At 39.9% G+C, this 26,527-nt stretch overlaps 1 protein-coding gene across 1 annotated transcript in view; it reads right to left on the bottom strand.

Moving 5' to 3' along the window:
- The window catches only part of ephb4a (eph receptor B4a), a 68,576-nt gene extending 42,889 nt beyond the window's left edge, over positions 1 to 25,687 (bottom strand). The window contains exon 1 of the mRNA XM_041800849.1: positions 24,735 to 25,687. Coding sequence (XP_041656783.1) covers positions 24,735 to 24,813 — 79 coding nt within the window. The 5' untranslated portion in view covers positions 24,814 to 25,687. The remainder of the gene's footprint in view (positions 1 to 24,734) is intronic.
- Positions 25,688 to 26,527: the final 840 nt, after the last annotated feature.

Genomic DNA, 26,527 nt, shown 5'->3' with positions numbered 1-26,527 from the left:
AATGCCAAACAGAAATGAAGATTTGAATAAATTATTCACAATGTAAAATATGCAAATCAAATATGTGTGTTTTAAGACAATAGGACAAAAAGCTAGTGTCAACACAGGGCAGGGCATTGTAATGGATCCAGGGCAGGGCATTGTAATGGAGCCTGAGCAGTGCACTCTCATTGCTCTTACTGAAGCTCTTAGTGTGAATTTTTTTGTACCCAGTGTTAATTTTGGAAGCATTTTTAAATCTAGTCTTACTCTTGGTCTTCAGATTAAAACGGCTTTTAGTTTTAGTTCATTTTAGCAATTTTAAATCTTTATTTTTTTTAACCTTTACAGTTTTAGTGTAGTTTAAGCTGACAGAAACTCAAAAACATTTCAGTCCAGTTTTAGACCATAAAAGTATTTACATTTTAGTCATTACTTTTAGTCGGGGTATTTATTTTCTTTGAACTAATACAGTCATCGAAATTATCAAAATAATGTAAATACAAAACACCCATGTTACTGTACTATCAATACTTAGTTTGATTTGAAATATACTGATGAAAATACTGACATACCTTATATGCACAATAGAGAAATACTATGGATTGGGAAAGTCTAACACTCCAGCACTAACAGATTAGTCTCCTTGACAAAACTAAACTTACTTTTCATCAGTTTAAAACACCAAAGATGTATTTTTAGCTATTCTTAGTTAAGTCTTCCTCATGGAAAACAGTAGAGGACAAACATTTTTAGTCATAGTTTAAGTTGACAAAATTAACACTAGTTATACCTGCTTCTTCCTCTTCCTGGTTAGTTGTTCAATAGTGGTTAGCAAACAGTTACAAGCATTACTGCCATCCAGATTAGTGTGTAAATACTTCCATGTGTGATTACCTTTTATCGTTATTCAGACATACGCTGCACATATCTGCATGAGTCAAACCAGGACCACTTGAGACAAATACAGGTACTGTAAACACTTTTATAAACTGTAAGTTGCCCTTTGAAAGGGGCACAAGATACTTCAAAGTTAAATTATTTGTATGCTAATTTATTTTTTGTTTTTTTTTCATTGTAAAATCTAACATTCATGGTAACTTGCCAATAAAGTTAAGTAAACTAAAGGAAAACAGGTTAATTTCACTGGAACAGTGTTAATTTAGTCAACTAAAACTACGACTCAAAATGTTCGTCGACAGCCTTTTTTCCCATGGCTAAAACTAGACCAAGACTAACAAAAATGATGATGACTAAAACTGACAAAAACTAAGTTTAGTTTTCAACAAGATGACTAAAACGAGACTAAAATGTAAAGTAGTTTTCGTCAGACATTCAAAATCTGTGATATTTCTCTACTGTGGGTAAATCTGTCAAAAAAACAATGCAGCTGTTGCTATTCTACATCTGTACTGTAGATAGCAGGGACCCCAGGTTTGGCAGAGTGCAGAGAACACACAAACATGATTTGGTACCAGATTTAGGCAAGAAAATAAATGCTTGGACCAAAGTAAAGACTAAAATGTGAGGACTTTTTATGGACTAAACTAGACTAAAATGTTTTGAGTTTTCGTCAACTAAAACTAGACTAAAACTAAAAAGGATAGAAATGACTAAAATATGACTATAACTACAATGCATTATATTTAAAGACCAAACCTAAGACTAAAATTAAAAATAGCTGCCAAAATTAACACAGCACTGGAAAAGGTTTATTTATTCTACTCATCTTTTAGAGCAGAGATTCTAAACTGGAGGGTGAGGACCCTAGCCCTAAGAAGACACAGGTCCCAGGTGGTCAGTGCTTTTCAAACTTTTTCTCAAGATTTCATCTCATTTTTTCCTTTTACCTAAATGTCAAAGCTAGGTTTGCCAAAATAATAAGGAAATTCCTCAAGAAATTACTAAATTGGCACACTGTCTGGAGGGCAGGGAGTAAAATAAACTATATGCATGCATGTCCGCCTGTAATGATCTGCTTCCTGTCTCTTTCTTTCCAGTTAAACTATGTTCTCTTTATGGATCCAACAGCATTTTTACAGATTTGGGTCATGATTTTTCGCAAAGAGGAGACAGTGGGTCCCTTTGCCTTTCCAGCTCAGAACCATTGTTTTAAAGTGAATGACAATATTCCACTTAAGGCCAAATCACAGTTTCAAAGCCGTAGGTAGGACAAGGTGAACCCACCCCCGGCAGAATTTAGAGGTGTGAACAGAGGCGAAACAGAGTCTAAAACAGGATCAGCAGAACCAGCAGGGGAGTGGATGCGTGCTGTCTGACTGTGGGTATGTGGAGCTTCCACTGTGCCGTGCTCTCTCTCCATCCCACGATGGCGAAACACACTGAACCAACACACAGACACTTGATATCATGCTATTGTGGTAGCAGTAAGAATGTCTTAAGGTGTAATGATGGCAGAGCTTCGTTATGGCGCTGTTGCAGAAATGCACTGTGAAAACACTTTGCATTATGCATCTTTTAGAGAAATGCTTTAAGTGTTTGCTGTAGAACAGCCAGTGCATTTCATTACCAATCTTTATGAGACACTATAAATATAATAATGAATTTTTAATCCTGTGGAGTCTAATTTTGGACCATCTTTCAGAGAGAAAATGCAATCCCAAGGACTCACTTTAGGCCTCAGGAAACTAGAGACCATTTGTGTTTAATTTGATCATATTTAGACATTTTAAAGACAAAAGGATGAGTCAGAATTGTCGAGTGGATCAATTCGACTGAGAAATAATCAACGGCAGCAGTCATTAACATAACAGAAGTAAGGATTTAACAAAAAGCTTTTCTGTGGTGTTAGAGCATAAAACAAATGTTTACTTAAACAGGTTGAAGCGCCCAAAGGTGCATCTATGATTCATCGGCAATCCCTTTTAATTTAATTGCAGTAAAGAGGAAGCAAACACTGCTGCATTATTCAAGTCACATAAGTTCAAAGGGAATATTTACTTAATGGCAGTGCTAAAAAGAGAAGTCTGGAGCTTCGTATAAAATGAGAGGTTAAGGTTAAGAGGGAGTGAGACATTGGCTCGGTTCTGTGGCGTCTTCTATCACCGCCTACGAGTAATGAGATTTGACCTGCGGAGTTAACGGCTCAACAGCTCTTGTGCATCTTGGACTCAAACTGCATTTTCCCTCGGACAAAAAATATCACACAGCTGCCAAAGGCCAAAGATAGTCCCAAAGAGACTATGAAAAACGCACATTATCTGCAGAGCGGCGACATCTATCATTCTTTTGTGGCGTTATTACAGGACGTCTGCTGCTGGACTTTAGTCTTTTAAGAGGAATCGACTCATATTGGCAAGAAGAACTGAAAGCAATAGAGTCTGCTTCATCCTCCTTTTAAATTGTTAATCACTCAGAATTCAATTCCATGCATGCACGTTAAAGTCGTGCAAGCTTTAAACACATCATGCCCTGCATTATCTCTCATATAGTGTGATTGATTAAATTGCCCTTCTGTACAGCATATTTCAGCTCCTTTGGAGTATCGATCTGCCGCTGAGTGAATTCACCTCCTGCTACGTCCAATTATGGGCACCACTTTGTGGAGTCCTCCTTCAAAAATAACCCACCACAGTTAAAAAAAGACAGCTACAGAATAGTGTTCAGGCTACACCGGCTCCCTGGTGGCTTCCTGATACAGAAGAGAAATGAATTAAAAAGAAGAAGTTGATCAGATTATATGTTGGGAGGTTTTACTGTATTGTTGTAAACTTCTGCATCAGCACAAGCTCTCTAATAAGGAACACTGGAAGTAAAAGACACAATACTCAGACACACGATGTCCAGATTACAAGACACACAATCCAATTCATCACTGGCGCTGAATATCAGTACGCAACTCCACAACTCAAGACAGAAATAGCAATTACTCCTGCAAGAAAGTCGAGTACAGATTGGTTTATCAAAAAGCAGGGATGCAAAAGGGTCGGGAGAAGCGCAAAAACGTCTTCTCTTTCAAGAAGAGCTTTTAGTGTGGCTCTTTCCCTTGTTTAAAAAACATAAGTATGGCCCAGTTCAGATAAAATCACTGCTGTACTTTAGATGCATCCAAGCTAATCGCTACACTGGCAGTAGCCATCATGTTTACCAGTAAGCTGTATGACAGACATGGAATCTGAAGAGAATAATGATAGTTCAGTAATAGTTCACTACTTTAAGAAACATTTTTCTATTTTTAGTGTCAATTAATGAGCTCTTATTGCTGTTATTTATATTTGGTGGTGTGGCTGTTCTGGACCCCCCGCCCTTTCACAAGTGTGGAAAGCATCAAGCAGGGACATCACATGTTCCTAGTCTTCCTGTGCTTACAAGGAAAGCCTAAAACAGGAAGAGTAGCAGCAATGAACCCAGAGCAGGCATCAGTGACAACAGAATGACACTGATAAAGCACAATAAAGCATAGAGGAGGAGCTGGGGTGGAGGAGGGCTGCTTGCTGAGGAAGCAGCAAAGCATAGCCAGGCTAGAGTTGTTTAAATATGGCAGCATGAGTGCAATAAGCTAATAGCGTGCTTAGAGCAAATAAGCTGGCAGTCAGCTGATGAGGGCATACTAAGATCAGCTGATCTTAAATATATGCTTGACTCCATGGCCTGCCTGAACAAATGCGATACCCTCGGTTTTTTGAAGTGTGTACAACTATTAACTAGCAATAAAAAACACAAAACCAGAAGTTTTTATAATACCTCTTTCAAAATAACTTATTATTTTCAGAAAAAAAATAAGTTTTTCCCTTTTAGAAAAAAATGTTATTGTACCAAGTGCAATAGTGGCACTATAATTAACTTACAGGCCTCTCTGTGTACATTTTTGTCAACATTTCAAGTGCTACTTAATACAAAATAATTACAGCCTTTTATGCACTTATGTATTTACACTGCCTGACATCATGATTCTGATTAGAATAATTGTGCAGCACTGATATTAAGGGGAGTGGCTAATTTAGCCCACAGGCATGAATGTTATAGCTCTTTGGCAGGAGGTTAATTTTCCAAAGCCATACATGTCATTACTGACTTATAACTGTCAGATCTGTTACTGCTGTTTTCATCACATTTCTGGGTCTTGGGACTCGTTCTTGCACCGCTCTATAATGGCTCTACTAAAACGAAAGGGGGGGACCACATCCATGTATTCCAGTCTGTGTAGCATGCAAAGAACTGTTGTTTAATGAAGATCTGCTGTCTTTCAGCCATCTAATATATCACTCACTACATCATTTTTGTATGAAATGTTATGTTTGGACAGCGAGCTGTTCAGCACTTCTTCCTTGGACGGGGACCTGGTAGCAGATGTGACGACAGGCATTAAAAACGTCGACATAAAAAATACAGCTTATTCTTCATGGTCTTGTTTGCTTTTGCAGGCCATAAAAAGGCATCAGAATTGATATTCTGTTTCATAACCAGCAAGACACTTCCACAGTTGCTTTAATTAAAATGTATTATTAAAATGTATTAAAATATGAGCAGATGAAGAAAAACTTGTTTTTGTGAGCAAGTCTCATCATTCATCTCTGAAACTGCTGTGACTTCTTTTGAGCCTTGAAAATATCTTTGTAATTTTTATTTTGGGAGACCTTGATTCTTCAAAATTGAAAGGCAGATGCCTTGCGTGCTTCACAGAACATTTTAAACACTTGAGTCTTTTAAAAGATGCTTTCTGTGGCAAGCCTGCATTGGGTGAAAAAGCTCTTTTTCCCTTTTTTTAGATGCTGAAAAAACTTGTTACGAGCAGAGTAGAGAAGAAAATGAAATATAAAACCCAAAGCCCCACTCAACTACCTAGAAGCGATGTTTGCATTATTATAAGACGATCCTGCTCATTGATTTATCATCGGGGTGTTGGTGTAGTTAACATCAGAGCCAGCTGTCCTGATCCTGTGATTCAGAGCTGGCAAAGCACGTTTCATCACTTGACTGCAAGCAGACAAATGTCAAACACTGTCAGTCTAAGAGAAATCTTAAAGATCATGCATACAGGGAAAAGGACACGGAACTAGCTGTCAATAAATCTGTGATTTCAACCTCATGAGTCAAATTCAGGGCTGAAAACTTCTTAGATGCACTTCCCTGCTGTGTACCTGGGAGCGCTCACACATCCTCCTCCATTTGCAGTCAGAGGCGCCCTCCACAAACCAACGAGCCCTCGAGTTGTTATCTCCTTTATAGGAGGCTCGGAGGCAGCTGATCATCTGTGAGAGCCGTGCTCGGCTATGTGTCATCAAAAGCAGGAAAAAAAAAAGCACCATGGGAAAGTGCAGCTATGGGCTTGTTTTCAAACACTTTCTCAATCCTTTAAGAAGGTCTTTATTCCTCTTGTCTTGCGGCACGAGGTGAGGGTCAGTCACACACACTGGACCACCTGCTGGGAGGACACTTTGGAGAAAATCTGGGATGATCTTCCTTAGCTGCAGGAGGCTGAGCCACCCCCGTGTTAGCTGTCTTTTCAAATAATTAGAGCAGATACCTCGCCAGTTTAGGACAGATTTATTAGCAGCATGTTTGTGCCTTTTTGTCGGGGATTGAAAAGACTTGGATCGACTCCAGTGTGTGCTTTCCCTTCAGGCTTGGAATGATGTATTAATCTGTGGAGATGCAGCAGCAAATATAACTCCAGTAGTCAGAGTGGAAAAAGCATATAAATGTGAACTTTCATAAAGTAATATATGACAGGTGACCTATCTTATTTCAAATCAGGCTCCATTAAAAACCCACAAAGCTCCGTTTGCTGCAGCAAAGCATCTAACGAACTCTCCATGAGCCCCAAAAATGTCTACGGCTGCACTTAAAACAGAGTTTTTATCAAAGCCTTTACTGAAGCAGAATCTACAATTCATTTTTAGGGGGGTTGAAAAAAACTAGCAGAGGAGAACTCACACACAGAAAGAGAGAGCTTTCAGTGACTAATCTGCTGTGGGAGGTGGACAGCTTGAAGCTAACAGTGCAGGCTCCAGCTAAATAAACCATCTAAGGACTGACACATCTAAGTAGAGATACAAGGAAACAGACTCAGTGCGAGAAGTTCTTTTATTCTGACACGTTGCGCTTTTTTCATAGTCAAACAACAACAGACATGCTGAGAGCTAATTCTATTCATCAGTCTGCGTTTTTCGCTCCTACCAGCCTGCAGACTGGGGTGTTTGTGCAGCAGTGACCGACATATTAAGAATAAAGATAGTCTCATCTTTCATTGTGAGGCTATTTGTTTCATTAGAGCATCCTTTTCCCTCCACAATCATTCAGAAAGAGGGGGACTCACTTTTGTTTCAGACAGATCATGTTCAGTAAAACTCTTTCATATTGGACAGGGTTGAGTGCAGACAGCAGGCAGTAATCATAGGAGAAATGGTGATATAAGAGAGTGTGAGGGGAAGGACATTTTGTGTGCAGCATGCTGCAAAAATAAGACTCCAAGCTGCTAGAAAAAGGTGTTCAATGCTTCTTTAACTGAACTGACCCGCTCCCTTTTGGAGCATGACTCCCTCTTAAAGCTCTTAGCTGCGTGCAAGCAGTAGGAGGGCAGCTAGCGCACAGGAATGTCTCTGTTATTCCTTACATAGCAGAGCCCACATGGTTCATGCGGTGTATGAAAGCAAGGCCCTGGGAGACGTGCTGAAGCAGTGTGCGAGGCGAGCAACGAAGGTGGAGAAGAAAATGTGCACGACTTCTTCTGGTTGTCATCGAAAAAGAGGAAAAAAAAAAAAAAGCCAAGTGAATTGCATTTTAACTAAAAACTCGCATATCAAGCACAAGATGTAGGTCAACCAAGCCGTGACGCAGGGAGGAATATATCCCAGACTCAAATCGAATCAAGTCTTCTGATGGTGCATGCTTCAAGCAGAGACATTTTTTCATCAAGGTTGCTTTTTTTAATCAATTCTTGCTCATCCAGCCTCAGACGCCTCGGCAGCCTCATGTTGCCTGCTCCTCCTTCAGGATGTTGCTCCATATTTTAGTGAAACGACAAAAGCTGCGCAAGGCGTGAGATGACAATTGCCTCACGAAGGCTTCTTTTTTTAATTCCAAAAACAGTGATTAGAGAGCAGGATAAGATGGACCTGAGATAAGCAGCTCCTTCCCTGTTGTTGTCTCCTAATTGAAGGCCTTTTAATCCCCTTGTTATAATCACATATTCAGCCCAGCACATATCTGGCCTCAGGTGTGTATGATTACAGAATGCAAATAGGCAATACACCTACTTTTGCTCATTATGCAGTGTGCAGACGTGCACATGCTTGCACCTTCCCTGCCCTCCCTGCACCCGCTCTTTTTCTATTTCGTCGACTCACGCCGGTCTCCCCGTCTCTCCTTGACTCACTTCAAAGAGAACCCCCCCCCCTCCACCCCCCACCCACCCCTCTAAAAGTGCCATTCTCCTTGGTGCTTATGGCTGATAGGCTGTGGCCTCATTCCCTCTCTGCTGCAGCCTGTCCCCATTGTGTCCCACTCTCAGAGAGAGAGGAGCGTGTGGGTGGAGGACAGACCGGCTCTCCAAAGTGAATGCCTGACATGGATGTATGGGCTGGTGCTGTATCCTCTCACCGAGCTAAACTATCATCCACCTGCAATTCCTCTGCTGCCATATGCATCCTCCTCTGAGAGAGAGACACGGCCTGAGAGTACTTGTGGCACTCGGATGCCTGTTTAACTCTTGAGGAAGCTAATCATCGGATTGAGGTGCTGAGGATGATGGGCTACAGGCTTTCAGTGAGAGGGGGGAGGTTGCTTTAAATGCAAATCCCTTTCTTATAGAAATCGGTTCCGTTTAAAAGGATTTCTGGGAAACGATCCACATTTCCACGGCAGGGGAGACAGTCAGCAAGAGAAAAACAGCAGAGCAGCAGTCAAACATCAAGGAGACAGAGGACGTGGAAAGAGTAGCAAAAGAAAAGGCTACATGTCTGTGAAAGGAAGGATTGTGGCTCAAGGAAGGCCTCGCAGATAAAAACATCCTCTCAAAGGCACGTTATGAGTCTCAGTTTAGAGTCTGAAGAATTACGCTCTACATCATGCTGGAGGAGTCAGAGGGTGAGAGAATAAACAGATGACAGACTGTATAGAAAAGAGAGGACCCCCCCCTCCTCTTTAGAAGGTTCATATCAATCTTATCATCCACCTGTAAGCAGTCTTTCATCACATTACATAAACATGAGCCCAGAATGAGTTAGTTAAACCTAAATAACCATGCCTGTTACATTCTTATCCGGCAGACTGGATGTGAACAGCTGGTGAGTGCCGCCATAATTGTTTATGCAAGATAGAGATGTGCATTGGCTTCAAAGCAGCAGGAGTTTACAGCCAACTTTCACATTCATCTATAATGGTTTTGATAATCTTCAATCTTTGAGAATTCTTTACAGAAAGTCAGCAGTCAACCTTTATTCACGCTCATCTTACATTTAACCATTTAACTGCAAAATGGATGTACTGTTTATCTTGGAGAAGGCACTGCTCAAAAGATGCTCCAAGCAGTTTTGACTTTCCAGGGAATGCATGGTTAGAAACCCCCATATGGATGGATACACTTGTGTACTGAATACAATAAAATGAGTTCAAAAGCAATTAATCCCCAGTAGCACAAATCTGAATATGAAGGTGCAACAGCTTTATGCTATAAAGGAGGAGGCTGGGGTGGAGGAGGTTAAGCTTTACCAGTAGCAGCAGTGTGGTTCATCAGTATTAATGCAAGCAGGGATTAGCGAGAAGTACGTCATATTAAAATACACCACTGTGTTGAGAGAAAGAGCTGTGATTGGTTGTGGGAGCTGGTAATTAGGATCAGCTGGTCAACAGCTAGGAGCATGACTACCATGTCCTGCATGACCTAACGCTAGGCTTCATTAGATGTGATTTTTCTCAGATTTCTATGTCCATTTAAAGCAATTAAAGCTCCTGTAAGAACTTGCCGAACCCCCTGTGGACACTATGGTACTTTGATGTCTTTAATGATCCCGTCCTTCACATGTTTGCCAAAATATTTGAGACTGGAAAAAAAGGGCATTAAGAGAATGATGCACAAGTGGCAGACGGAGCCACAGAGTCTGCTGTACGACGCTTCAATGAGAATAAATGCACAGAGATCACACAGGTAGTTCAGTTTACAGCCATGTCCCAGTAGCACAATATAAGCACCAGCACCTCCTCCTTCCTGGTTGAAGGGAATTTTGCTGAATGTGATGTGTGACGCGTTCACACATCAGCTCACCCCAACTTCACAGTGAAAATGTACTTGGAGCTGGCATGAAATGTGAAAATCTGGCTGTTTGTGGTCACACCTGAAGAAAACCAGGAGGAAGTTTTTGTGCATATGTGAATAGGCCTCTGCAGGAAGAGATATCCAAAATAATGACATGGAAATATTACATTTGTCTCCAGATTTCTCTAACTTTGTAGGTTCTGCAGAGACATTGAGTCACTTTGTTTTATAACCACCTACAGAGCTTTAACTGAATATATTTGAACCATGCATTAAACCATATTTGAGGACGCTACCCTGATTTAACACTGATGATCATTTTTGCAACATTTTCTACTATTTACTGACATTTTAGAGGGAAAAAACTCTGCAAGCAATAGAGAAAATAATCCGCAGATTAATCTGCCAATAAAATAATTGTTATTTGCAGCTGTAATTGGCTTCGCACGCTGCTCCCATCTTACCAAAACCAATCAACAGCATCACACACCTTTTCAGCCAGAATGTGCTTCAAGGAAAATTCTAACATGTTTTTCAACCCACTCATGTTAGACTGAGATAATAAATCAACATTTGGAATGTTTTTTCAAATGAAAAATGCAATAAGGTATACTGTTTTTAATTGACTATGCATTAATGATCATGTAGCTGTGATGGAGACGTGGATTTTTTTACCCTCTCGTCTCATTATTTCCACTCAGCCCCTGGCACATCTCCTCTCATAGTGTGAGCTTATTGTTTAGAATTGAGGCTGCGCGTCGTTTTAAACAAAACACATTAATGTCACCTCTTCTGTTCTCCATGCTTCGGATCTGGTGAGTGAAATGCAGAATGAATCCCTGTGTGTAAAGTCTGCAGGAGACAGGATGACACTTCAACCCTCTCTCCATCAGCTGAAGATAAAAAAAAAAAAATGCTGCCGATGTGTTTTACCCCAAACAGCATGATGGGCTTCTGCTACACAAATCACTCATGCAGTTGCACTCTATGTAAAAAGGGAGGAGGTAACAGCTGCAGTAACATACCTTATTAGAGAATATATATACTCCCCATTGTGAATGAGAATAACAGAGGATTTATACGCCTGTAAAAACTATAAACATAAGAACAAGCCTTAAGGCAAACATAAACCATTTCACTAAAGAGACACCGCCTCTACCTGATGGCAACGTTCAGGTTTAGAAGCACAGCTGTTTTATTTCCACAAGCTGATTAAATTCATGAAGAAAGTAGAAATGGGGCATGCTTTTAAAATATCTGAAGAGTCTTTAATTCATTCAACAACACATCTTGAAAATATTTTTCCATTCCCTGCAACTGATTAGTGGTACTGTCAGAGAGCGGCTGTGAAGCATCTAAATCAGAGATGGGCAAATTCATTCTAACTTTATTCTCACAGCCATAGGGCCACATTGTAAAACTCTTATAATTTAATCAAAGATATAACACACTAGTTTCACGATCATTCATCATACCAAATCTCAGATTTAAAAAGCAGTTATTTCAATGAGCCAAACACAATGGAAAATAGTCAAAGCTACTTTTCATGGAGTGAATATAGTAGGTCCTGATTATTTTAGCATTTTAACTATATAAACCTAGCACAAAAAGTAAGAAAATCGGTGCTTGGTACGTTCTTTCTTTGTTGTTGTAATTCTTCTTGGCAGTAAATCTAACACAGTTAAAAAGCCTGTTTATTACCTCCGCCAAGGAGGTTATCTGATCAGCAGGGTTTGTTAGTTAGTTTGTTTGTTAGCAACATAACTCAAAAAGTTGTGGACGGATTTTGATAAAATTTTCAGGAAATGTCAGAAATGGCATAAGGAAGAACTGATTCGATTTTGGGAGTGATCCCAATCACCGTCTGGATCCAGGAATTTTTTGAAGGATTCTGTACTATTGGGAAATAGGGCTAATCGTGGAGGTCTGCGCTCTCCGCGTGCTTTTCTAGTTTCCCTTTAAAATGGTGCCACAGCAGTAAGGAACATAGGGTCAAAGTGTGGAGAAGACGTGGAGAACGCTATGCACTGAAGCAGTGTAATGGCAGGAGGGGGCATCTGGAGAAACAAGGCTTGTCATCATTGAAGGCAATCTCAATGCAGAGAGATATGGAGATGAGATTTTGCAACTAGTGACAATCTCTTATTTCCACAGCCTGTGACCGAACTCTCTCCTTCAAGATGACAACGCTCACCTCCTCAGAGACTACCTCCAGAATTTGGGAGTGAAGAGGATGGAAAGGCCTGCCAGCAGTCTTGACCTCAACCCCACTGAACACTTGTGGGAACAGCTTGGGCGTGCTGTTCGTGCCAGAGTGACCAATGCAACCACATTAGCTGGCTTGTGACAAATGCTGGTTGAAGAATGGGATGCCATCCCACAGCAGTGTGTGACCAGGCTGGTGAGGAGGAGGTGCCAGGTTATTGTGGTTGTTTGGTTCTACCACACGCTACTGAGGCTCCTGTTTGTCAAAATATGACAATTTGTAAAACTGTCAATATGTCTTTTTTCTTCAGACTTCAATTATCTAATCCACCAAACAAAAGTCAGAATAAGCTTTTAGGCATTGGCAGAGAAGATCTGGCTAAGCTTTCATAGGCCCAACCCACATCCTCAGCTCTGCTGCTCATCCTACAAATTCATGTTCCTTACAAATGTATCACCATTTAAAACAGACTTTTCAACTGTACAAGATTCACTGCCAAGAAACACTGTTACAGCAAAGAAATAATGCACTAAACACAAATTTCATTCATTTTTATGCTAAGTTAATTTTTCTCAGGAATACATTCAGTGAAGAACAAAGAAGATTTCTAAAGGGAAAATATGTACTAATTCCTTGAAGGGAGCTTAAACTATGCCAGAAATCCAAAATTATTAGGGAAATATTTCTATATTTCATGTTTTCATGAGAGATGTCCTTATGTTTTCTGATTGTAAAAATGTGTTGTAATTCTAAATTTACTGAGTGATAAGTAGGGCCCCATATGGCCCCTAGGCTGCCACTTGCACACCCCTGATCTAAATGTCATTCATTAGCTGCCATTATATAACATGAGAAGAAGGATGACATGAACCTAATTCCACTTCTCATAGTTTCAGAAATCATCAATTATGTCTCACATTGTTGACTAAATGATCCATTCAGTGGTCTATATTACAAGCAAAATAAAACATTCCCAGGTTAAAATTTGCACGATCCAAAGCTAAATCTGCTAGCCTGTTTGAGGAAATTTCCATCATGTGTTAGCAACAAGCTAAGAAGTAAAGAAGTACATCCAGGTCCATCTGTGGTTCCTATGAATACAGCACGGCTAGGATTTAAATTTCATAACGTGGATCTGTCTTAATCACACATCACTTAGTCTATTTTTCCCCATCACTTTATTCTATTGTCATAACGACTCTGTAAAATGTGCACATTAAAGCATTTCTTCCTGTCTTTGCTGCATCATGGCTTGTCATCCTCATTCCCTTATTTTAAAGGATGTTGAAGGTGGAGGTACGGTTCTAACGCTTTCAAAGATTGGCAATGACCTTTCCTAATAGAAAGTGCATTACTGTCCATTTCAGTAAATGCAATCTTTCCCATGGAGCAAAGTACAATGAAAATAGACTCTGATTAATAAAAGAGTTTAAAGCTTTATATGAGACATCTACCTTCACTTTAGCTTTCACTTTATAAATGAAAACAACCGGGGAGCAGGTGGCCTAGTGGTTAAAGGTGCTCCCCATGTACGCGGGCGGCCCGAGTTCGAATCCGGCCTGTGGCCCTTTACCGCATGTCTCACCCCCCACTCTTGACCCTGTATCTGACTCTATCCACTGTCCTCCTCTATCTAATAAAGGCACAAAAAAGCCCAAAAATAAATCTTAAAGAAAAAGAAATGAAAACAACTTTCATAATCCTCCATGATTCGAATATATGCATCATAAATTGCAACCATATACTATCTGGCTTCAGTCTGCCTTCCTGAACACTTTCAACAAGGTGAAGAGCTGTTTAGATTTTCAGAGTAGAAACCTCTGAATGTTAATATCACACCAGAGGACTGAGACATACATTAACTACTCTTTCTTGCCAATTATCCCTAAATTTTGTTGAATTTATAGCTTGGGGAGAAGATTATCTCAATGCAAGATTATCATTTATTCTGCATTATTAACAATAAAAACTAATAGAAATTCATCCTGCACATGTATTGACACAAATATTTGTGTTAAAGTTAGGATAAAGCAGATAAAGGGTAAGAACAAACAAGCATTAACTTCATCCCTCTCCTTTTCAAGCATGCACTTGTAAATTACTGTTGACTAAAGTTGTCAATATTATACTTCATACTCATGAATCATCTTGTTACTATGCAGTCTATTTCCCGGTCTGACAGAGCGCACTAGAAGTCTCGCCCACATTTCACACAAACTATCATGGTGGTTTGAAATAAAATGAGGAAAAAAAGGTATGCTATTTTTTTAATTACCACCATGAATTTGAAATAAAAGAAAAAGCTTAAGAACTTTTTTTTTAAAACAAGGCTGTAAACATGCTTATTTCTGCTGTAAATATGTGTATAATATGGACTCAAGTAGGGATTCCTTGGCTTTTGGAGTCAGCCTCAAGTGAACACTCAACGAACCGCAGTTTTCTTAACTATGGTATTGATGTCATTTAGGACTGAAATAGCACTGTGCAGAACGTCTAGGCATGTTTGGGCTGAAAACTGAGGCTGAATTAAGGTGTGGATGTAGCGAGTCAGCTGCCTAAGGGCACCATCACGTGGGAAGGCCTGACACAACCCCAGCAGTGCTCTAGATGTCCTTGCATAGTACAAAGGGCATGGTAAGATTATCTGTTGAAAATATAAAGTCAACACCTTTAGGGTGGGGTACGGGATGAATATGGTGAGTAAGCATGGTCTATAGGGCATTGTTATTATCCCCCCCCCACACACACACACACACACACACACCCACCCACACTTGTATCTAAGATAATTTGAGTCTGCCCTGAATAGACGCGCAAATGTGTCATACCGTGAGGTAAATAATTGATAGCAATTTTTATTTGTATTGTTTAAATCTAAGCAGATTAGCTATAAACACAAAATCTGTTACCCAAAGACCTAGCATGAACTATTATCAGTGTTCTATCATGATTTTACTTTGAAATCTTATTTTAACAGCCTCAGAGCAGACAGAGACTCACACCCCCTGAGCTCTCTGGTGTCCTCCTGGACCTGAGGTTGGGGCCCAAAGGCCTTGGGTACCAACATGGGTAGTAAGGTTGCCATGAGCCCCTGGTCACACTGTGAGCTTGACCTTGGTCATGTGTTGACATGCAACGAGTTTGACTCTGCCTCCAACCCTACCCCGCTCCAGCTCCGGGCTGTGACACACACCCATGATGAATCCTTGTCACCCTAAATGCCTGAAATGTATGCACATGATTGTATAGATTTTTTACCCTAGACATTCTTGTAATCTGCATTTTTTTTTTAAATTTTATTAACAAAGTCTGACTGTTTAAGAGAAAAGACTAGCAAGAGCAGAATCCAGACCTAAAAATAATAGCACAGCTTGCAGCCCCTCTTGACCCCTTGCATTATTTAACCAGTGAGAAAACCAAATGAACATGAAATACTGTATTATTAGATTTATCATTTTGCACATACTGTTAAAATTGACAGTATACCCAAACTGTTCAAAAGAGAGGAAACATTGTGACAATAGCTTTTGTCATTGTTGAAGTCTGTGCTTCATTTGTATGGAAACTTGATCTACAAACCTGTTACACCTCTGATGCTCACACCAGTGATTCAGCAGCACTCGCTCTCACAAATGCCTTCGAGCCATGGAAATTAGATGGAACAGAGTAGAATATGTCATCCAGCTGGGTGGAAAATGGTCCTATGAGTCGAGATGAGTGCCGACAAGTCTGAATCACTACAACTGTGGAGCTGAACACGCGTATATATAAGACTGCTGCGCCTTTGTCACCGGCTGCATCTTCCCATTGGGGAGTGAGAGAAACTATATGTGTGAAGAATAACGAAGGGCAGAAAGAGAAACTAGATGATTCATTCATCGGTTAAGCCTATTTGTGGGAGGATAAGGAGCATTTATTAAATCAAATATGTTCTAAAATCATAGCAAGGCTGCATTAGTGAGAATTAGCAAGGTTGAATCTCAGTGTGAGTGGACAGAGAACATTTCTGAGGACAAATATATTTCAGATTCATACATGGCCACATTGTTGGGCCCACATTATTAATGCTGCATATAAATCTTGTGCCTTTTTTTAGTTTAAGGCCTTGGTTATACCAGCGTGTGCTTTACATATTTAAGCAGGGCAAGCTAGAGAAAGAGCGTTCTATTTTTCTGTGACCACGTGAGTGCATCCTCGATACTAATTTCCACCAAAGCCTGCTATTAATTTCCAGCCAAAGTAATTATCTGATCAAAAGCTCAGTGTTTTAATCTTCTTGGAGACAGAAGGAAGAGCGATCCATGCGCTGAAACGAGCGAGTGGAGAGCGTAAGTGAGTCGTTTATCCTTTAGTTGGAAAAGGAGGAGAGATTTGGCAGCCATGAGCTTCATCTACCCTCCCATCGGTTCATTACAGAACTCCCTGCTAGGTGGAGAACAAGGGGGAGGATGATCCGGAGTGTGCTGGCAGACGAGCGGGCCATTACCCAAGACACGGAAACCAGACATCTTGTTCACACTTGGCAAGACACAAATGTTCTGGAGTCAGTCAACAAGGCGCCACGACCCCTCAGCTTCTGTCTGCGTGTCTGTCCTCCACCCAGCCAGTGCTGCACCTGTTTGGATCCAGCATCTTGTAAACATCAGCAGGGCGGAAACAGAGCCAAATTGTCTCTCATCAGTCATGTGCTTTCTATAAATGGAACAGGTTTGATGAGTCTGACTCCAAAAAACAGCTGGGCATCGCTTCCAACGCATACATCAGAGGTTAAACATCTGTTATGCCTTTCACAAGCTGCATCTTCCAGTGTTCGAAAATGAGGTCAATGTAAAAGTGAAAGAAGAGCAGTTCCCTGAGTGTCCACTTGAGGCTGGCTCCAAAAACTAAGGAAGCTCCATTAGAGCCCGTATCAAAATGACCAACAAAAATCAAATTTGGCTCTCTGTAGCTCATCTTTACTGGTGAAAATACAAAATTCCTCCTGCATGAGGGGGAACTATTTTGGGTTTTAAACCCAACTGTTTTGATAATTAAAAGGCTAAAGCCTGATTTATTCTTCTGCAATGCGTTGACAATGTAGGTACACGTAAGCTGTAGCCTGATGCGCACCTCCCAAAATTCGTAACTACGCGTTGCGGCGATGCGGACCGCAAGGGCTGTGATTGGTTTGCTCAAAATGTAATTTCCGGCAGTTCTCAGCCTTGACTCATTTAGTGGTCGTACAGACCACCTCCGCAAACGTCTTCCCTATCGCCTGCGCTTCAACATTTGCAACTAAAGAATTTGTTCCTCGATATCGATGAGCTCCAACTCCAAACACTCCCGCTCCACCTCGGTCGCCATTGTTTACTGTGACTGGAAGATAAACAAGGATTCGGATGAGACCCCTCTGAAACCACACACACACAGCCACACCCCCCTAGCAGCATGGCGGTGAATTGCAGAGTGACGCGTTCCCTCGACGCAGAACTTCAAATGGTCAGATTTTACTGAAAGGTTAGTTGTATCTGTTTTCCAGAGGATAAAGGCCTACCCAAGAGCCACCTCTTTTTCTAGTTCTGGATCGATTGAAAAACAGGTGGCATCATTCCAAGCATGATCACTTCTGTAGTTACACTTCATGCTGCCCCTTCAGAAACAAACAGAAGGTATCACTGAGACTAAAGCTCTATTCCCACAGTATTACTATTAACTGGTGACCTGTAGAAATTTGTAATAATCACAGAGGATGTCTGTGTTTTCAATCCCAAGCCAATCAACTATGGCTGTAATTTTTAAAGTGAAACTTCCAGGTTAAATTATCTTTTATATTATAGCACATGCAGGCATAACTAATCCCAAGTTAATTGGCATCTTTAATATTTGGGGTGTTAATTTAGTTTTTTGACAGTTTTTCAGATCAAGATAAACAATTGAGGCTGTGCTGAACACTGAAAACAAAGGTAATGACATACATAAGCTATTAACAGAGCTGTTCCTCCACTTTATTTCAGTCGATGTTTACAAATGACTTTAATTTTCTTAATTTACTTCCTCTAAGGTCCACGCATGTAAGCTCCTCTCCTCTCTTAAATCGAACTCATCTCTCTGTCAGAGCTGATTTTAACTTCATTCTGAGTGAAATGTTCAGTGTTTAAGCTATTTGACAGTGTTGATCCACCAGTAGAGAGTAGACTGATCTAAGCTCTGCCCACTGCAATTTAAATCAGGGGTGTGTGTGGAGGTAGTTCCCCAATAGGGATAGGGTGTCACTGTTAACCACGGTTTAAAACGCCACAGTTACTAATCCTGAAGACTCCTAAACACCTTGTTTTCTGTTGTCATATGCAAATGCAAAGGCGGAACACTACTTTTGGTGAAACCTTGGCAGAACCAAAACAATAGCTGCATTTCCATAACCTTTAGAAATGCGCAAAATCTAAATAGCGCAATAAAAAACTGGTAACGGAAACACCTGAAGTTTGAAAAACCTCTCAAATATTTCTAAAAAGTTTTTACAGTTTTTCAGACGTTTTGATATAGAAATATATATAGCAAAAGTGCAATGGAAACACTTTTACTGCATTTACAGGTCTCACTGCATGACGTACGATGTCACATGACCAGTTCACTCTGAGACAACATGGCCCGGTGTACCTCTGTGGACTTACCATCATACTTATAGCCTTATCCGTGGCTTTTGCCTCAGAACTGTCATGTGTTGTGTTTCATTTTATTTATGTTTTTTTAATTTGTTTTTAACAGAAGCAGTTGTGCATCTTGATATATAAGTGACATTGCATGAATTCATAATGACAATTAACAATGATAGACAAAAAAAATTACAAACCTGCGACTAGCTATTCTTCTTAGTTTCAAAACCAAAACCCTCCCCTTCCCCATGGGTCTTTCTCTGCAGTGTCTAACTCAAAAGAGATCTTTACAGAGTGCAGATGGTCGAGTGGTTTAAGGCGCTACCCATGTACGTGGATGGCCCGGGTTCGAATCTGGCCTGTAACCCTTTGCCCCATGTCTGTCCCTGCTCTCTTCCCTGTTTCCAAGTCTACCCACTGTCCTTCCTCTATCAAATAAAGGCATGAAAAGGCCCAAAAATAAATCTAAAAAAAAAAGAGAGATCTTTACAATACATATAAAATAAATCAATAACTCTTTAGAGCACAACCAAAAAATGTGAGCCTTTTTATGGAGCTTCTACTTAAAAATTAAAATCAATATTTATAATTTAAAAAGTGGTGAACAGCAAGGTGAGACAATCCTGACAAACTGCTGAAAAAGTAAATAAACTCTACTCTGATCAAGTGTCTAAACTATCTGGAGTTCAGACCTAAAATTAAGTCCCGAGAACACTTATGAGTTAAGAATGAGGATGAAAAAAACACAAAACTTGGGCAGACTTATGGCTGCTCGTCCTGCTTAAAACGCCACATATTTATTCATACATTCTGCCAACATGAGAAGAAATGGAAATTTCTGCCAAAACTGATAATTCACTTTTTGCTAGCTAATATCTGCCAGTGCTATCATGCAGATGACATCATGCATCCCTACTTTTATGGCATTTTTTATAGTGCTTCACTGCTGAGCAGACGGTAATCCATGCTGGATTTGACTGAAAATGAAAACAGGGATAAATCATCTTCTGACACTCATATCTGGGAACAATCCAGGTGTGTTTTCTTTCAAGTTATAAAGAAACAGTGGCAGCCATCTCAGTACCCTTGAGTTATTATTCATTTAAAACTGGTCTCTCAAACACTGCTCCCTACCAGGTTTGAGCACATTGAGACATGTTCATTCCTGGAATACAGCTTTTAAAAACACAGAAGCTCTCAGTTTTAGTGTTTGAGATGGTGGATTAGTGGCATTTTGAATTAAATATGGAATTATCAGTGATCTGTAAATCATATTTTGTTACTATACATTTAACATAGAGCCATTTTCACAACATTGACCCATAACCCAACATTCATACTGTGGCAAAAAAATAACCAAAGCAACATACAACACACCACAGACTCAATCTCAGTGATTCATATCACCTCTGCTTGAATAAAACTTTAATTATAGAGTCAAATACCCTAGACCACTCAAATACTGCTCTCTACCACTGGATATGCCCAGATTTCCTCTTTCCTTTAGTTTAAACCAGTCAATTTTCATTTCTTTGAGACATCACTTTCCATCTCTACTCCAGAACAAAATATGGTTTCCAAACTTCCTATATAGGTTGAAGCCTTAAAGAGTCTACAGAAGAAAAACTCAGAGTTGAGGAAGAAGCTGCATTTCTCTAATGGTCAGATCCCGGGCTGCAAGAAAGCTCTCTGTCTGCGTGTGTGGGAAAATCCCAAACTTCTCTCTTGAAATACAAAGTCAACAATGTTCTCCCCGCAAGAATTCAGGCTCTTAGTAGTGGCAGTAATTTGACATCTTCTTTTTTGAAGGTTCTGTATGCACAAGCGGTAAATCCGAGCTTCAAAAAGCACCCTACAGAAAGCCCATGGGTTATATCACATACTGTGCGCTCCATCCATACTGTGTTTGTGCAGCCTATAGTAGAAGCCATACTGTGTGTGCCAAGAAAGGGCATTGATACCAGCGGATATGGCATCCAGCCTGAAACCAGAAAGGGTTGACAGATTCATGTTCCTGCCTCAGAATATGTGAAGTCATGCATGTTCGTGGTGTTCCTGTTTACAGCAACTATTGATGAAAATGAACAGACGTGTGGAAAAGTTTCATTGTTGGAGTGGTCTTTGTTTTCATGGCAAATTTGTTTTCTAAGTCATTTCTCGGTGAATTAGCCAGAAAAATGTCTTATGTTAATGTATGCATATAGAATGACCATTGTTCTTATTTTTTGATGCTACAATCAAAAGGAAATTTACATCAGTTCACAATTCTATCAGAAGAAGCAGCTGTGAATCAGTACACCAAGCAGCAAAGGCAGGATGGAGGATAAAGAGGACTCTTCAGAGGAACAAACCAGCGTGAAGCCAACACAGCAGTAATGTACTTTTAAAAACCCTGTGGTTCAACAGCTCTTAGTGGAGATTTTAGCCGGTTATGAAACAGACTGACATTAATACTGATGCTGCTATATGACTTTAAAAAATCAAACAAAACCATGAGTATATAAATGAATGGTTTCTATATTTGTTTCACATGCAGCCATCCCTGCTGAGGGGCAGATGTCAAACAAGCACGCTAAAGAAAAAGACACTTTAAAGATGGAGTCATTGAGCCTTATAGATTTTTGGGGCTTTCTGCCTTCACAGGACAGCTGAAGAGGTAAAGAGAGGAGAAAATGATCACAAAACAGTCAGTTTCATTCCAGGGTTATTGTTTCTGTTGTGTATAATGTGAGGCTAGAGTATGGCTAAAGTTAGCAGCTAGCTCCACCAGCTTTTGTTCCTCTTTGTGCTTTAATATTATGCTTAATGTGTTTAATCATCACTTCTGCCTATAACCTTGTCCCTGTTTAGCAAAGAGCCTAGGAAAGCACTTGCAGGAAGGCAGCAGCTGTTAATTTAAGCTACAGTGGCTACTAGTGTTGGGAGGCTTTGTTACAGTTTTAAAAGGGAATTTGACCTGGTATAAAAATTAATTAACTGTTCAACCAACTCAAAAATCTTGCGCTTGCTAATTTGATACCCTAATTTAACCATCAAGTTGGCTAACCATGCACATCTCTTGCCTGGATTGCTCTTTTTTAAAGTTTTCTTACAGCTCAAAATGCATGGCACACTTGCCCATTCACTCCATATTCACTGTTAACTAATAGGATTAGCAAACACTGGTGGTAAAGGCTGATATCTAGAGTGGCCATCAGAATTGCCTTTTCCCAATATCATATACATTCACCCTAGGGATACACAGATGGACTGGTTGAACATTATATCGACTGATATCAGCCCCGTTGACAAACAGTGACCACTGGTAAATAACGTGGCATGAACAGATATCAGGAGCCAGTGTTTATCTGTTCAGTCAAATCCTTTAAAATCAGATATCTAGAGTGCCCAACTTCTCCTTATTCAAAGAGGCTGTTTTTATCAGACAGAAGTCATCACCTGTTGGACAAACTCTGATCTGTCTTCATGTTCAAACTCAAGAGAAACTGTTGGTGTAGGAGGAGGGTTACACCAAAACAAGTAATGAAAAAACACTGGTATCAATCTGCATTGACTACACTGTTATTTGAACATTGCATCAGCATCAGTCCTAATTTTCATAATCGGTGCATCCTTAATTCACAAGCTACTGACTCAGCATGGGGGCAATTTGGGGTTAAGTATTTAACCCAAGGACACACACTGGCTGCAGGAGCACAACCGATTCTATTTGCAGATCCCCAGTCGCCCCATAACCCCCCTCTCCCCAGACGAGACTGATTGTCTCCAGGGAATTTCCAAAATCAGCCACTAGATCCCAACAGCACAGCCTTATTATTCCCAGAAACACTCTAATAAGGTTTTCACAATTTTCCTTATATACTTTTCAGTACTCTTGTTTCTTCATGGTAGAATCTAGGGGTGCACACTATTGGTTTTTTATCCTATTTGCCAATATTTACAAATTCATTTTAGCCAGTACTGTAGCCTTAGGATGAACAAATTGAACCATTTCAGTCTTTAAAATTGACTTTACAGCATAACAGAGGGTGATGAATAAAAACAAGACTTCAGCTGATGTAGATCTGTTGGTCCAGCCTAAATCAGACAATATTAACAGCTGATACATGCAGATTTTTTATAGCCAAAATACTGGTTGCAAATCTTTATGACTGCAGATGCTGATGGTTCACTTTATACGCTAACGTCTACCAATACTGATATCACACCATTAATATTACGCATGCTAGTACAAAGACTTTCAGAAAATAAATCTATTTCATAAGAAATGTGTATGGGAGAGGATTTAACACATCAAAAACTGCTAGAAAACTCCTACACATGGCCCAAATTGCAAAACTATCAATCCAACATTTTAGTACCAATGCAATTTAAGTCCCCATAATGGGTGTTTGGGATTTCAGCTTTTCAAACAGGTATCAGTACTGTTTGATTTTTATGGGCATCACACAAAAGTTTAGCATTCTGGTATTTTAACAATCTTATTTTCTCATAAAGATAAGATAAGATATTCCTTTATTAGTTCCACAAGGGGAAATTCCAATTTACAGCAGCAAAAAAGTGTCTTATACAACGGAGGCTATTGGCAACAGAAACACAATGGAAATAGAAGAAAAATAAAAGTAGTTTTCAAGAGCACTAATAAATACAAAAATACAAAATATGGAATATAAACATGTCAGCTTACAAAATATGAATAAAGTCTGAAACCAGATGCCAAAGTTGCCCCATCACTACTTTTTACCAACTCAAAAATCAGTTTGAAGTCAACTCAGCGGCGCTGAAACTTTCCCATTAATGTCACAAAAAGACAGAGACAGTGGCAGCAGAAGAGAAATAAATAAACACCCTGCATTCTCTGATTCTGATCTGTCAGTGTGGCTCTGCCTTCCACCCCTGCATTAAGCAAATTACCCAGACACTGGCCCTGTTGTTATGCTGATGATGCCGAGCTGTACTCGCATGTGAAACCAGACAATTTGAAACATCATCTTCTTAAACGTTTTGACAGCTAATTTCAAGGCTCTCTTAATTTGTCCCTCCAGGGTTCACAAAGCTGATGCAGGACAAAATGCCCATTAATGTCAAGTCTGCTGTCAGGGACTGATATAAATTACAGTGATCAGGAAAACATGCTGGATGCAATGAGTTGTTTCATAAAAGCTAAAATGATTCATGCAGATCTCTGGATCGAACCATAGAAAACAGAGCAGCTTGTGTTAGCCTTAAAGCCTCTTTTGTTTTATTGATTTTAAGGTGAGCTGGTTAAGGTCCCTGGGGTGCAGCCTGAGATCCTTTTTAATGGTTTGATGGTGGAAACTAACAAGGACTCTGCCTTCAAAACGGTCTTTATTAAGATGTCAGGGGAGTAAAGCCAAGATTGTTATTTCTCTCCACAAAAATGTGGATGCAAGTGCTAAAGGCAGAAGGAAAAATTATTCTATAAACATTTTAAATTGCTGTTTTGGTTTAAATATGACTACATCTTTGAGTTCACAAATCTAGTGATATTTTTCACCGATTGTTCCCTTAGATAAAGCAACATTTAGTTCCATTCTTTCCCATTTTACAGCTTCCACATCAAAAGTATCCTGTGGTTTTATTGTGCTTCCTTTGCAAGGAGAAAGGATGTAATACTAATTAGACATGTAACCACACAAAACAAGTCCAGACAGCATTTTGAAGATAAACTCAGACTCACCTTCCTCTGCAGAAGCCATGAAAAGCCACTCCAGGAGGATGCACCCCAGCAGGAGAATGCTCCAGTATGTCAGCTCCATAATGTTTGAGTTAAAAATGAGGAAAAAGTAAACAGTCTTCTGTGTTGCCTTGAATTAAAAATCAATTGGCACTGGCAGCTCTGCTGTGCACTCCCTGACCGCAAACCAGTCCGCATTTAAAGTGGACTTCAGTTCAGAGAGCCTCGCACTGTGGTCAAATCACTGCAGTAGAAAAATACACTTTAGCTAAGTGCGGTTATCAGTCGATTTTGACTGTAAAAGCGCGTCCACAGGGCGGAAACTGCGGAAATAGTTTTATTACCACAGACTGGAAAGTTCTCCTAATTGTCCAACTTTGTTTGTGGTGTACGCCTGATCGTAAAAACAGGAGTCAAAAGCAAACCTCGGTGCTGTATTTTCTCTCCAACACCAGTCCTCTGTCAGCACGGGAGCTGCATGCTTCAAACTTGTTGTATCCTCGGCGTTAATAAGCTCTTTGTGCTTCACACGACTTCTCCCAAATTATCCCCTTCAGCGCGATGACCGAGCAGGCTGAATCCACGACCACAGCACCTCACAGCGTGTCTGATAGAGGCACAGATAAACCTCATTATCAGTCAGCTCATACCTCCTTCCACATCTTGTCCTAATATTCAGCAGACAGACCACCAAAGAGAGTTGTTTTTCCCGTTAAAGATCCAGACTGTTTGATTGCCGGAGGGGGAGAAACACGAAAGGTGGTGGGGATGTTGCGCGACACGTCTAGTCTGGCCTGAAAGAATAGATCAAATGTGTCTCAAACTGAGATAAAATGTCTACTTTTTCCTCTTTTTAAAGCGGCAGACACTGAGCGCGGAGGATGTGAAAAAGTTGTGGGCTAAAGTGTCTCTGAGAGCTCACTACAGTGAGCTGCTGGTCACCGAGGACTTCAACACCGCATCAAACCCGGAATCGACTGGCAACAGCAGGCTCCGCCCACTACCGTTTCCACAACAGCAGAGCCAAGAGCGCGCGAGAACTAGCAGGGAATTCCGCTGGGCGCCTTCAAAATAAGAACCACTTTATTAAACTATGAATTTGAGCAGGCTAAACCAATTGAGTGAACTTTCACTGCTCAGTAAGACCAATTTGATTCAGAACAACCGTTTTTATTTTGTAGGCCTGAACGGCAAGAACAAACAACAGTTTCAAAGATAAGGTAGATTATCTATTATTTGCTGGGTAGATTAGTTATTGTTTTGGTTAATAATCCAAGCTATGCAGTACAGTAACCTTTAACTACAAGAATTGATTATACAGTATTATTAAGGGATGCATGATATTGAATTTTTGCCAATATGTTATGGCCTATATTAAAAATTAAATAGAGTAAATCTGATATTTATATTAAGTTCTGATCCAAAACTTCAGTCCTAAAAACTCACTGTCTAAAGTTTGAGGATAAACAAAATCACAAGGGTGATTAAAAACACATTTAAGTGTTAAATATGATGATCAATGAAGAAAAAGACTTACACTGATGTAGGTCTGTTTGTCCAGCCTGAACCTTTTTAACTTATTTGGTCATTTGGCTAATATTTACAGCTAGTATAGTCAGATTCTAATAGCAAAAATATCAATTGCAGATATCAGCAGAAATATTGGACATTATAGATAATTAGCATTTTGAGCTAATATCTGCAGATACTGATGTCATGCTGATAATATCATGAATCCCTAGCATGCATATGTATATATATTTTTGAAAAAAAAAAAAAAAACACACACACACACA

This window comes from Cheilinus undulatus, linkage group 12, assembly GCF_018320785.1.
Source record: "Cheilinus undulatus linkage group 12, ASM1832078v1, whole genome shotgun sequence".
Classification (NCBI taxonomy): Eukaryota; Metazoa; Chordata; class Actinopteri; order Labriformes; family Labridae; genus Cheilinus; species Cheilinus undulatus.
Note: the sequence above shows the minus strand (reverse complement) of the source record. Positions and strands in the feature narration are given on the sequence as shown.